Source organism: Chinchilla lanigera, unplaced genomic scaffold (genome assembly GCF_000276665.1).
Source record: "Chinchilla lanigera isolate Chin_1 unplaced genomic scaffold, ChiLan1.0 scaffold00048, whole genome shotgun sequence".
Classification (NCBI taxonomy): Eukaryota; Metazoa; Chordata; class Mammalia; order Rodentia; family Chinchillidae; genus Chinchilla; species Chinchilla lanigera.
The window spans coordinates 7,956,108-7,968,391 of record NW_004955449.1 but is presented as its reverse complement, the minus strand read 5'-3'; the positions used below and the strand labels follow the sequence as shown (position 1 = coordinate 7,968,391).

The 12,284-nt window shown below is 32.7% G+C and overlaps 1 protein-coding gene across 1 annotated transcript in view; it reads right to left on the bottom strand.

Annotated features, from left to right (window-relative positions):
- Nucleotides 1-12,284, bottom strand: part of Scn9a (sodium channel, voltage gated, type IX alpha subunit) — a 159,414-nt gene that overhangs the window by 49,178 nt on the left and 97,952 nt on the right. Inside the window, exon 17 of the mRNA XM_005393289.2 lies at nt 8,301-8,777. Within this exon, the coding sequence (XP_005393346.1) occupies nt 8,301-8,777 (477 nt within the window). The remainder of the gene's footprint in view (nt 1-8,300; nt 8,778-12,284) is intronic.

Below are 12,284 nucleotides of genomic sequence, written 5' to 3'. Positions count from 1 at the left end.
AGGTCCTGAGTTTATTCCCGATACCAAAAACAAAACAAAACTAAACTAAAAACTCAAATAAATTGAACACTAACGTATTTTTAAGCATAAAATATTAGCATTATTATCCCTGGGGTCTGTGGCTTTCAGGATGAAGTTTTGCTTTCTCCATTTCACAATGGATAACCAAAAATGCAAACATTTTCACAACGACAGAGAAATTAAAATATGAAGTGGATTATAAAAAAGGCAAGATTTTTATAGTGGATCTCTCCCCACAAGAAACTGTTAGAATTCATTCAACAAGTTCTAATAAAATTACAACAAAATATTATTATATATTTTATTTTTTACTTAGAAATATAGATGAAGTGGTCTGTATTAGTATTCTTAATTTTAGAAATAATGATTTATCTACTATTGACATCTAGATTTATAGCTCCATTTGTAATATGCTGTACTTAAACCTAGCTCACAGAGCCCCCTATGACTATGCATATAACCAGCAACTTATTTTCATCAGTGAGTAATATTGCTCCTGAAGCCAAATTAAACACTTCAAATACTTGTCACTCATGCATTGGCACAGTCTACTCACTTTCAATTGATAAAATTTACACATGAGAAAATAAAATCATATGTACCTTACTGAACTGGTTAGAAAAAATAGTCTTACTAAACACCCTGTTTAAAATCATTTCAAATGTATTCAAAGTTTATACTAGAAATGGGCACTGTAGTTCTGCACCCAACTTCCTAGATGAACACACAGAAAACAGCTGAATTACATGCACTTTAAATTTCCTTATTTGTAAATCTAGAGCTAATACTACAGTGATCTTTACCTGCTCTGAGACTTTATGTTCATCACTGAGCTATTTTGACCACAAAATTTGTTCTCAGTAGAGACTTAATCTACTCAATTTAAAAATTCAAAGGTTTTCCAAATAAGTGTTGCCTGAATGGCTTTTGTTACATTCTGCATCTTACTTTTATAATCCATCCAGTAAAAATCTATAGATCATGCATTTGAAATCACCTAAGGACATGAGTGATATATCGAGGAAGCCATCAAGAGAACCACAAAAAATGATGGAATTTCCCTGGTGACATGCTATGATGTCCACTCATCTATGGAACAATTGTACATGTTTCTATTTTATTGCAATGGGTCAGGCAGAAAGATTTTGTAGCTGGACAACATGCAAGACACTGAAAAAAATATCATATATGTATGATTTTTTTTAGGTAACCTGTGTAAAAGTGGTCACACATATCTCTGGTTAAAGCACAGAGCTGCAGCCTTGATTGATCCGGTTTGATTTTACCCCTGAGGAGGTAAGGGAGTGAGGAGTGATAAGGTTAGGTATTCAAATCTAGAAAGACAGCATGATGAAAAAGGTTAGACAACTGTGATATAAGATGTTTAATGTCATGTATCTGTAAGTGGAAATTAGTTATCTATTTGAAAATATATGACATATATCCAATGCCACATGATATATTAAAAACACAATAATTAAATATTATTTAACATACACTTAAAAAAATCAAACATTATGTAATTCTGTTATTAAGGAAATTAATCAATACTATAATGTGCTAATTTAATCTTTTACTTTGTTTGCTCTTTAATACAACAACATTCAAAAATAGATAATGTACAAATAGGTAATAAACATGTATCATTTATAAAGCATATGCTAAAAGTAGAATTTCTTGATCTATTATTAATTATATTCAGTTAATTTTAACATTCCAAACAGTATTTCAGCAAATTGACATTTATAAATCTATCTGAACATAAAGAACTAGAAACATTGATTAAACATATCAAACCAGTATTAATGTTTTTAGGCAAGTGAACAAATGAAATAAAGATGTAAAGATTTTTCAAAAGTTTTGGGACCAACCTGAAAAAGGAAATAGTTCAAGTAAAACTCTATATAAGGTGATTTTAAAAAGTAATCTGTGCAAGAAATGATCAAAGGTCACTTTCCTCAAAAAACACAAGCATAGCTTATACCTAAATCTTGCCAAGGCAAATGCATTTCTGGAAAAGGTTATTATATTTCCCAAAGTTCTATTATAGGTAAAAATCCCAATTTCCCTTTTGGTGAAGAGAGTAACTGCCTCTATGAGGAAAAATCTTTGTTAAGAAAATCTAAAGAGAGATAGTCCCATTAACAGTGTGATTAAAAACAGTTACTGTGAAGGGCTATAAAATATTCAACCTTGATTACTATAAATATTTAAACAACTTTTTATCAAATCAGTACAATAAATGCATTTCATAACAAGAAAGCATATTTAACTCTTTCCAAGGATAATGGCTTTCAAATTTTCATAGATGAATAAACGCATGGGTGATTCAAGTGGACAGTATGAGTGCTTGCTCCTCTGTCTGAGATTTCCTTCTGCACCATATCTGACCAGTGAGTTTATCTCCACACTTTAGGTTAGCTTAACTGTCATCTCTTTTCACCTGTTTTCAGCTGAATTACAGTCCCTTCCTCAAAGTACTGGATTATGGTCCTGTTAGGGGATATGCTTTGTTCTGCTCTATATTATAAGTAGTGCATATTTATCATAGGTGAAAGCTGTTACCCTATAAATATCCTTTTGGTGATGATTTCTTACTACCTACCTTTGAAGTACGTACATGGAGTCTTAGCATGGCCTTTTGGAGACCAAAATTTTGACAAGCATAATTTAGGAGAGAGAACTCTGTGATTATCATTATGCTGGGTAGATAGGCATAGAATTTTTAAATGTATTCTATATTATATGTAAATACAAGAAATGAATGAAATAACTGTTCTTAGTGAAATAATATTTATGAAATTAGTAATGGATTATATTAATAAACTTTGTGTTTTACATTTTCATTCCCTTTATAGTACCTTGAGTCCCATGAAATCTCTATGCAGATAAGCAGTCATTGAATATTTGCAGTTTCTTATTGTTCAACTTATTTTTATGTCATAAAAATTAAAGTCTTCCTGATTATTTTATGATTTCAAAATATGATATTATAATGGATTCATAAGTTTTCCAAAGTCATATCCAGTGTCTGCATCTCTTAGACCACAAAACTACCATTGTACAATTCTTTTGAAACTTTCATACAGGAATAGTAATGATAATTTATGGAGAAATTCATTTTCACAAGGGAATAATAATAACTAAGAGTAGTAAAAACAGTGCTCCACAAAGGCTATCACACTAAAGGAACCATATGAAGAAGACACTTGTTATATGCAACACTTGAGACCTAGATGCAAAAGACGAAAGCAGGTGTGAACACACACACACCCATGCACACTCACACAAAGTCAATGAAAAAGACATACATCAGTGCTCTAGACTCCCAATATATAATTTTTCTCTTCATAACAACCCTAGATAGTACATAAAATTAATTTATATTTATAAATGACTGAGACTGTAAAAGACTAAAGAAAGTTGCTATTAGTCTTTGGTTTGTATGGGGCTTTTTAAAGTGTGAACTACAATTTTTAACTAGTACATTGTATGTCATGGAAAGGCAAATAATTATTTTCTGTTCCTTAATTTTGCAATTGGAGGTCAAATATTATTATATTGGTATTATATACCTTCTGCTTATTCATTGGAATTCTAATATTGCATTGCTAATTGCATTCTAATTCTCGTTAGTTTTGATTTATTGGGCTATGTCTACTTCATAGTAGACATTAATTTTTGATCTTTATAGTCTCAGTACTTAGATTAATCTGAAAGTAATATGATTTTCTTAAATGGAATTATACCAAGTTAATATTTTTCTATAAAATATAGTGAGTTACATTGACAAAGGAGAAGCTTTAAAGTCAGTGAGCTGGGGTTTGGTGATGCTTCTAAGTCACAGGTCAGCTTGGCACAGGCCTTGGTATGGTTAAGAACCTCTCTTTCACCAGAGAAAAATGTTTCAGGTAATAACCACAAGGGCCTGAATTTGATTCAGCAGATTGTGTTATAGCTATCAATGGTTTATATGAAGGAACATTATTATAATGCATTATTGTACTTTATACTGATAGATACACAGGTGTGAATATGTGCAGACAACAAATACTATAATATATAAAAGTAAACAAGTAATATTGAATGACTAAAAAAGCAATAGTTATGCAGACAAGATAAATACATTGTAGTATAAAAATCAGTTCAACAAAAAAGGGAATATGATACTTTCTAGGAAATGTATATATTTGAAAGAGCTTATGAGCTCATATATCCCTGAGCTATTATATTTGAGCTTATAAATATAGCCTGATGTTAAATTATTGCATCTGGTTTAAACCAGGACATTTTATTCCTTCAACAATTCAGCACAGTGCCTGGAACATAGCAGGCTGCAATAAATATTTATTGAATGACATGGTTCATTTCATGCTTCACTTGAGGCTTATAAAGCTAATAGTAAAATTCTATGCTGTATGTCATTGTTTGCAGGGTGTTTAGAGGGCTGCGTTGTACCTCAATGGGAGGCTGATGGGAGGAACCATCAATTCAGTGTCTACGTTCTGAGAAATAGTGACAAGTCTTATTCCTTTGGGTATATTTGAGATGACAGTGTGTCTTTCTCAATGGTGAGACAGACTGTATCACAGATATTATGGATGTTCTACTGCCAATTGTTTCCTCTGAACTGTTTTAAGATGTCTGACTAAGCCCTTTACTTGAACTCATTTCATTGGTCATTTCTAGTAAAATGCTTTACTATAAAATATTTTTACTTCATCCTGGAGGGTATCTTTAACTTTCTACCTCAAAAAGGAGATCTGCTTTCCTGAGAGTTGACACTAGAAAAGAACTGAGATGTCTCCACAGACTAGGAAAGGAGACACTAGGCCATAAAGAAAGGGGTTTTGAGGGAAAAGGGAGAGATATCAAGGGTCACTGAAGTTTTTTCCCTTTGTTCAAAATTCAGGTACTTCAATAAGCAACCAGTGATATATCTGACAGTCTTTAAATAAAGAAAATGGTATTTGTGATGCTAGCTTAATTATATCAACTTGATTGACCTAAAAATATCCAGTGGATAGTAAAGCATGCTTCTAGGTGTGTCTGGGTGGGTCATGGAGGTGACTGTAGCTACTATATGTTCCTGGTACTGTTCCCCTGCTCTATCATAAACTAAGCATCTTTGTTCCACCTTGCTCTTCCAACATGATACTTTTGCCTTGAAGTAAGCTTACCATGGACTAAATCCTCCAAAATTGTAAACCCAATAAACCTCTCCTCCTTTAAATTCCAAGTATCAGCTATTTTGTCTAGCAACAGGACAATTGACCAACACAGTATCTCAAGAACTGGAATCCAAGACAGGGAGGAAGTTAGGTTCATTTTTCATGAAAATGCAATCCTTCACAGTGGTCACCTGGGACACTGTTGGTAAGGCTTCTGTGGACTCTGAAGTTCCATCCAGGTGTTGTCAGGGAAATTAGGGAATAAGGTGCAGAACAGGCCTTTGGAACAAGTTTTCCATATGTTTTTCATATTCTGAAATTGTGACCACTGGCCCACATCATGCTACCTTCCTTTAATTCTGTGTCTAATAGTCAGGTATGTGTGCACAAGTACTTAATTCTATACTTCAAGTAAAGTTCATTTGAACACTTTTTGACAGGAACTGTTCATTTGAATCATGTAATTTTCATTATAATTCTATTTTACATAGACATAACCTAGAACAAGATTTTGTAAATTTTTAAAATCATATATTTAGTAAGCATAACAGCTAGAACTTGAAGCCAGTGTCTTTTCTTCAGAAGTTGTATTCTTGTCCACCCTTACTCTTACTCTAGTAGTTAGGTTTTAAATGACCTGTATGTGTAAAACTAGAAGTTACTTTGTATTAGACCTTCAAGACCAGCTTCTTTGGTGTATAAAGTGTCAGAAATGTGGCAAACATTATCTCAAAGACTTGAAAGACAAAAAAGAAGAAAGTTACAGATGAGGCAATAAGCAATTTAAGAATCTGGAAACTAAAGTGGGAGGGGATGTTATGGGAATTACAGCAGGGAATGTCTACATGAGAAGATTGGATGTCTTAGGCAATTATTTGAAGTTTGCATTTTCTTAGTGATCTTAATTTTTTTTTTAAAAAAGGGCTTGTCTGGCAAGCCTGAGGTTATGAGTTCAATTCCTGGTACAAAAAAAAACAAAAAACAAAAAAAAAAAAACAACTAACAAAACCCAAAAGTCATACTAGAACATCTAATCTGAAATAACAAGAAAGGCACTGGACCTTGATTTTTCACAGATGGCCACAGTTTAATGATTCTCAGCTATGTAACATTTCCTACAGGTCTTGAAACTATTGCTCAATTCTAGTAGGATGTCAAGGAGGTTTGAGTGGACTTCAGATGGCACACATTGAGATATATAATAGAAAATTTCTTTGAAGAAGGACAAATTTTCAAAGTCCATAACTGTAAGTCACTGTCACTATGTAAGAAAATGAACAATTACGTGGCAGTAATGATGATGCCTTCACTGATAGTAACAAAAACTCATTTTGAAGGATTTGCTAATCATAAACACTATGCTAAATGATTTTAAAAGATTAGTGTACATAATCTTTACTACATCCTCTAGCTCTTGTAAATTATCATTTGCAGAGCAAAGAAATGCAGTAGAATATTAATATACTTTTTGAGTAACTAAATGTGAGCATATTGCTTATGAGAAAAAAAAAAAAAACAAATAATAATCCAGAGGTGGGAGACATTATCCACTGACCTTTGGAGAACTCAGCTCAGAGAGAACTAAATTTCATATTTTCAGGTGGCAAAGTAATTTTATGGATGCTTAAAATGGTGTATTTCAGTTACCAAATACTCTACAAATGAAAACACTAATTAAAAAAGATAGATGGGCACTATGACATCAGAATTTGCTTCATACCATATTTGTTACTTTGTCATATATGAAATAATTTCTTCAGCTACCTAGAAATATATATTCATAATTTATTTAGTTATTTGATCACTCAATAGCAAAGTATAGTGGTCATATTATAAATATATATAATATCAATTTTATATATACACATATAGCTGTGTATTGATCATTGTTATTCCATAAAACCTTTCTTTCCAAATTCACAATAAATTCATGGAGGGAAGGTCTTAATAGGGTTGAAAAAATAAAAGATACTTGGTAAAAATCTGTCAAATAATTTCTAATATAAACTGGAGAAATAAAAATGCTTTTTTCAACAATATCTTGAAACTTTTAAAGCAATGAGACAAAAATAATCTGAATAATATTCACATATGGTTATTATATTTCATATCAATAAAATGTAATTCAATACATACCTTGACTCATTTAGAGATATACAGATAAAAAGCAAGAAAGGAAGAGACAAAACTTTAAAGAACTTCCTATTCTCCATGCGTTTACAGTACTATTTTATGTATATCATAATTCTCAAAAAATTAAAATGCAATACTCATTTTTAAATCAGGAAGAGTTATAATACTGTGTGGGATTCAAAGGGACAGAGGGTCCATCCACTTGGTCAGGGATTCAAAAGGATGCAATGGGTTACACTTTGAGCAATTTGGGAATTACTCATTTACACATATTAGTGCATACCATGATTTAGGTAATAATAGTTTCACAGAGGAAGAATTTGAGCTCTGTGTCTTGAAGCACATATACAGGATTTGCAGAAGGAAATCACAAGCAAATTCACAGAGGTAGCAAGTGTTTATGGCCTAGAAGGAAGTTGGTTTGGTGCAGGTAATGGAGCTGCAGGTGAGCATGAGAGGACACACTGGTCAAACCTATGTGGGGTCCTAAAATGAAGCTCCTACATGCACACAGTGTAAAATTAGGGGGCTTTGGTGATCCTGGATGCATCAAAAACATGGCATAATCAGGGTGGAATCTGAGTCACATTATTAAGTGTACTAGAGTAGATGGAAAATGAATGCAGACAGACCAGTTGGAGCTCTACTGGTAATGGTTAGGCAGGTAGCGCATGCAAGGGTAATAAAGAGGAGAGGTGAATTCAAAAGACCCTATAGATGGAGATGGTATGTGACTTTTGACTGGCAGCAAACATGAGATGAAAGCTCAGAAGACCCAAAGATGCCTGACGGTTTCAAATACAGCTAGGAAACGTTAAATTAGTAAGAAAAGTTCACTAGACGAAACTTCACACACACAAAACTCTCGATCGATATATGTGGTATTTGAAAGAACTGAATGCAGTAGACATCTGCAATGTCTATTCCTTTCATGAAAGTTAATAATAGGAAAGTACATGTATAAAGCAATCTTACCTCTTTGCTATAGTCGCTGTCAGAATCGCTACTAAGTTCCTCAGTATTCATATTTTCCAAATCAGATTCCCCAGGTGCAATTGGTACGGTCACTGTGAGGCTGGGATTATGAATAAATGATTGATAATCACTTTCTTCCATCAAGTTTCTGTCCATGCTGCTTCCAAAGATGCTGCTTTTTTCGTTTTCCTTCTGGAAAATGTGATCTTTGCTCATTTCAGCAAGCGTACGGCTAGAGATATAGTTTGCCTTTTTGCTGTTTAGATCTTCTGTTTGTCTTATCTCCTGGGAAACCTTTGGCTTTTTTGAAAATGCTTTTAGAATAAACTCACGTGCGATCTGTTTCACATAATCTATTCCCTTTTTAATTCTGGCCACGGCAATCTGGAGGTTGTTTGCATCGGGGTCTTCTTCGATTGCTGTTAGATTGTCAGAACTAAATGAACTCAATAACAAAGCAAGGAACAAGTTGAGGACCTGCATCAGGTTGGAAGGGGGTGGAGGAATGCAGAGACAGGAAATGAAAGAAAATAAGGACAATTTTCTAAAATATAGTCCACAATACAAACTAGACTCCTTACCATTGTCTCCATATAATAGCTTCTGAGAACTCTAGGGAGCAGAGGGTCAACTACACCCAGGAAAAGTTACCATGGGGAGGAAAAAATGCCCCCAGCAACATGATAATTTTGTCATTTTGAGTTCATTTCTATATCAGGAGATGTTTAACCCATTTCCCTTTATTGAACTTAAACATTTTTCCTAATATTCACCTCTTAGTTATTATTTTCTACCTATGAGAAACAAATTGAATGAAAATACCAAAGTATTGTTTATTATGCTGAACCAGTCAGGCCCAGATCTTTCTATTAACTTCCCCAGAATATGAATATTACTTGTTAAACAAGGAGTATACAATACTTACATAGCCCCCATTATGAAATATTCTGTCCAAGTTTCCAGCCAGTTTTCCCTTAATGTGGCAAGCATAAAGTACAGCCTGTCCCTTAAACCTAATATAAGATAATAATACTGATTGGTTGGTTTTATTACCTGTTATTTTAATTCTGGGAGAGGTTATAAAACAGGTCATGACAATTTCTACTTTTGAAGCAAATTTCTGTTCATGAGAAAACTTTCTAATCTCCCTTCTGGAACAGGGGTCCGGGTTAACTCAACATTTTTCAAATAAAAATAAATTTTATAGAAGTAAAAAAACATTCAAGTTTTATGTAAACAATATTTTATATGAGAAACAACAAGGTAATTGAATTAACCTGTGATTTAAGTGTCTTTATGGACAAAATCACCTAGGTCATGTCTAGAAAAATCAAAATTACCCTTGAGGAAAAGGGACCCAACCTGATCTGTGTCACACCCAAAACAATTTGTCAGAAATGTTAAAGATAAAACAGAAGGTTAATACTGTGTCAAAGAAAATTCTAGGGGGTGGGAATAGGAATCATTTTTAAAAATTGATAACTATCAAGAAATCCTAAAGTACTTTAATTTTGGTCTTTATTCTCATTGAAAAATATATTTCAATATGAAATCTGTGTTTGCATGTGTTTGTGTCTTTATAGGGTTATTCATGAGGAGCTGAAAGACTGTTTCATAGCATTAGTCTCCTTAATCCTTGCAAGTGCTAGGAGAGTCCTTTTTGCATAATATGATCATGTTCAATAATATGCTCACTTCACTGAGAAGAGATAGAATAAAAACTTTCCATCAAACATCATAACAAGGCTCTGATATTTTATCATAATCTAATGGATGTCACAAACTGAAATAAAAGTCATTTTGTATCACCTCTAACATTATATTTTGCTAGAAAAGAAATATTCATAAAACAGTTGATTTAAAATCTCATTTTGATTAATGGCCTTCATCATTTTCCTGATACAGGCTTCCACTGGTTAAAATATTCTATTATTTTAAAGTTCTTTCTAAAACTTAATGGTTTTTAAACTTCTCAAGGGAGTAAACTAACCTAATGAATAAAAAAAGAAATTTAAAAATATTAGATCAGTTTAACATGTAACTCTAAAATCTAAGATTATATCAACAATATAATTTTTGATTCTTCTCAAATTCTGTACTACCAGCAATTTTCAAATTCTTCAGTTTTGGTTATCAACATACAGTTCTGTTTTTTATTATCATGGATCAGTAGCTAATGAGTGATGACCTGGCCCAGTCATCAGTAATTCTATATAGAATAAACAATCACTAATATGCCTATCTATATTTTAGTATAAAGCTATCCTGCCTTCCAAAGAGAAATGTTATCTTCACGCCAGTCCTCAAGCTCAAATATTATATTATGCATTCTTTAAAGACCCACTTCAGATGTTTTTCTTGAGTTCTACTGTGTAACTTTTTTTCTGGGAAGACCACTTTTAATCTTACTCCATTTACTCATTCTTTCTTTTCTGATCACTCTTTATACTAATTTTCTCTGCTCTTTTAGACTATAAGCATACTGAATGGAAGGATTAGATCACAAATATGTTTGTCTTTTTACCTAAATAATATGAAGCAGTGCTTAAATACATTTCTTCGTAGAGAAAGCACTGAAGAAAGAAATAATTGACCAGGCCCCAAGAAATACCAACCTTTAATTCATGCTTCAGCAAATAAAAATATATAAAATACTTCTGATCACTTTTGTGTGGCATAGTTTTACAACTTATTCTTCTGCTTACTGTTTTATATCAAAATTTTATATGGAGAAATAAAGTATATTTCTAGGAATGTGCAAAACAATCTCAAAAGAACTAAAGAAAGTATGTGTTTTATTGCATTAGTAGAAAAATTTTTGATCATAAATAAAACTAGAAAATTTGCTTATTACTATAATTTAAGGACTATCAGTAATTACAGAATGGTAATTATATTGCATATTTTTAGGCAGGAAAACTATAATTTGCATTTCACAATTCACTCTATATTTTTGGCACACTGTCATTTAGTATGTGATTTGATGAATGAAACTCTCTATCCTAATGTAATCTCTGGTAAAGATTACATGGGAGTTGCAAGGACAAAAAAAGAAATCAACAAGCTTTCTTTTCAAAATAGTGGAAAGTGAAGGTGCCTACCTTTGTATGTGTGGCTATTACCATAACTACACCTTCTGAGATACCTGATGGAAAATTTGATGTCAAATTGAGCACTGAGATAAGCCACCATGGTGAATTTGAAATGGGGATGAGCATCTCATCTCAATTTTCTCCTAGTTACAAGCATGAAAGCTTTTACCAACCAGTATAAAGGACAAAGTGAAAACAGATGCAAGGTGTTAATTAGGGAGATATGGAGATTGCTGTGTAAGTGAGAGGCTGTGGACAACTAGTTGGCAAACTTTTTCTGTAAAGGCCAGATAATACATATATTGGGCTTTAGGAGAAATAGGGTTTTTATGGTAGTCATTCAACTCTGCTGTTACAGTGTAGGGAAGAGATCAAGAGATGGGTGGAGGAGAGAGGGAGGGAAGGGAAAGGGGATGCAGAAAGGAATGAAGATATGTTGTGTACATGTACCAACTTCCCACAGGGAACACAATCATTACTTACTATAAACATCTACGAATAAAAATAAAAGAGTAAAAGTAAAAAAATAAAATCAATAAAACAAAAAAACCATAGGTATGATATAAAGGCATAAACAGGTCTATGTCTCAGTAAAACTTTATTTGTGCACACTGAAATTTGAATTCATATAATGTCCCTGTATCATAAAATATAGGAATCAAGATATATCATACACAGGTACAAATTCCCTAAGAGGAATATGATCATTATGTATATCTAAATTGTACCAATAAACATAATAAAAATTCTTCTTCCAATATCTTTAGTAGTTTAAGATGTAAAATTCCTTAGCTCAAGGCCAAACTAAAACAAGTGCTGGACTGCATGATGGTTTATCATGACTGCTGATTTGACTGGCTTGAAATACCTAGAGATTATTAAACCACACTTC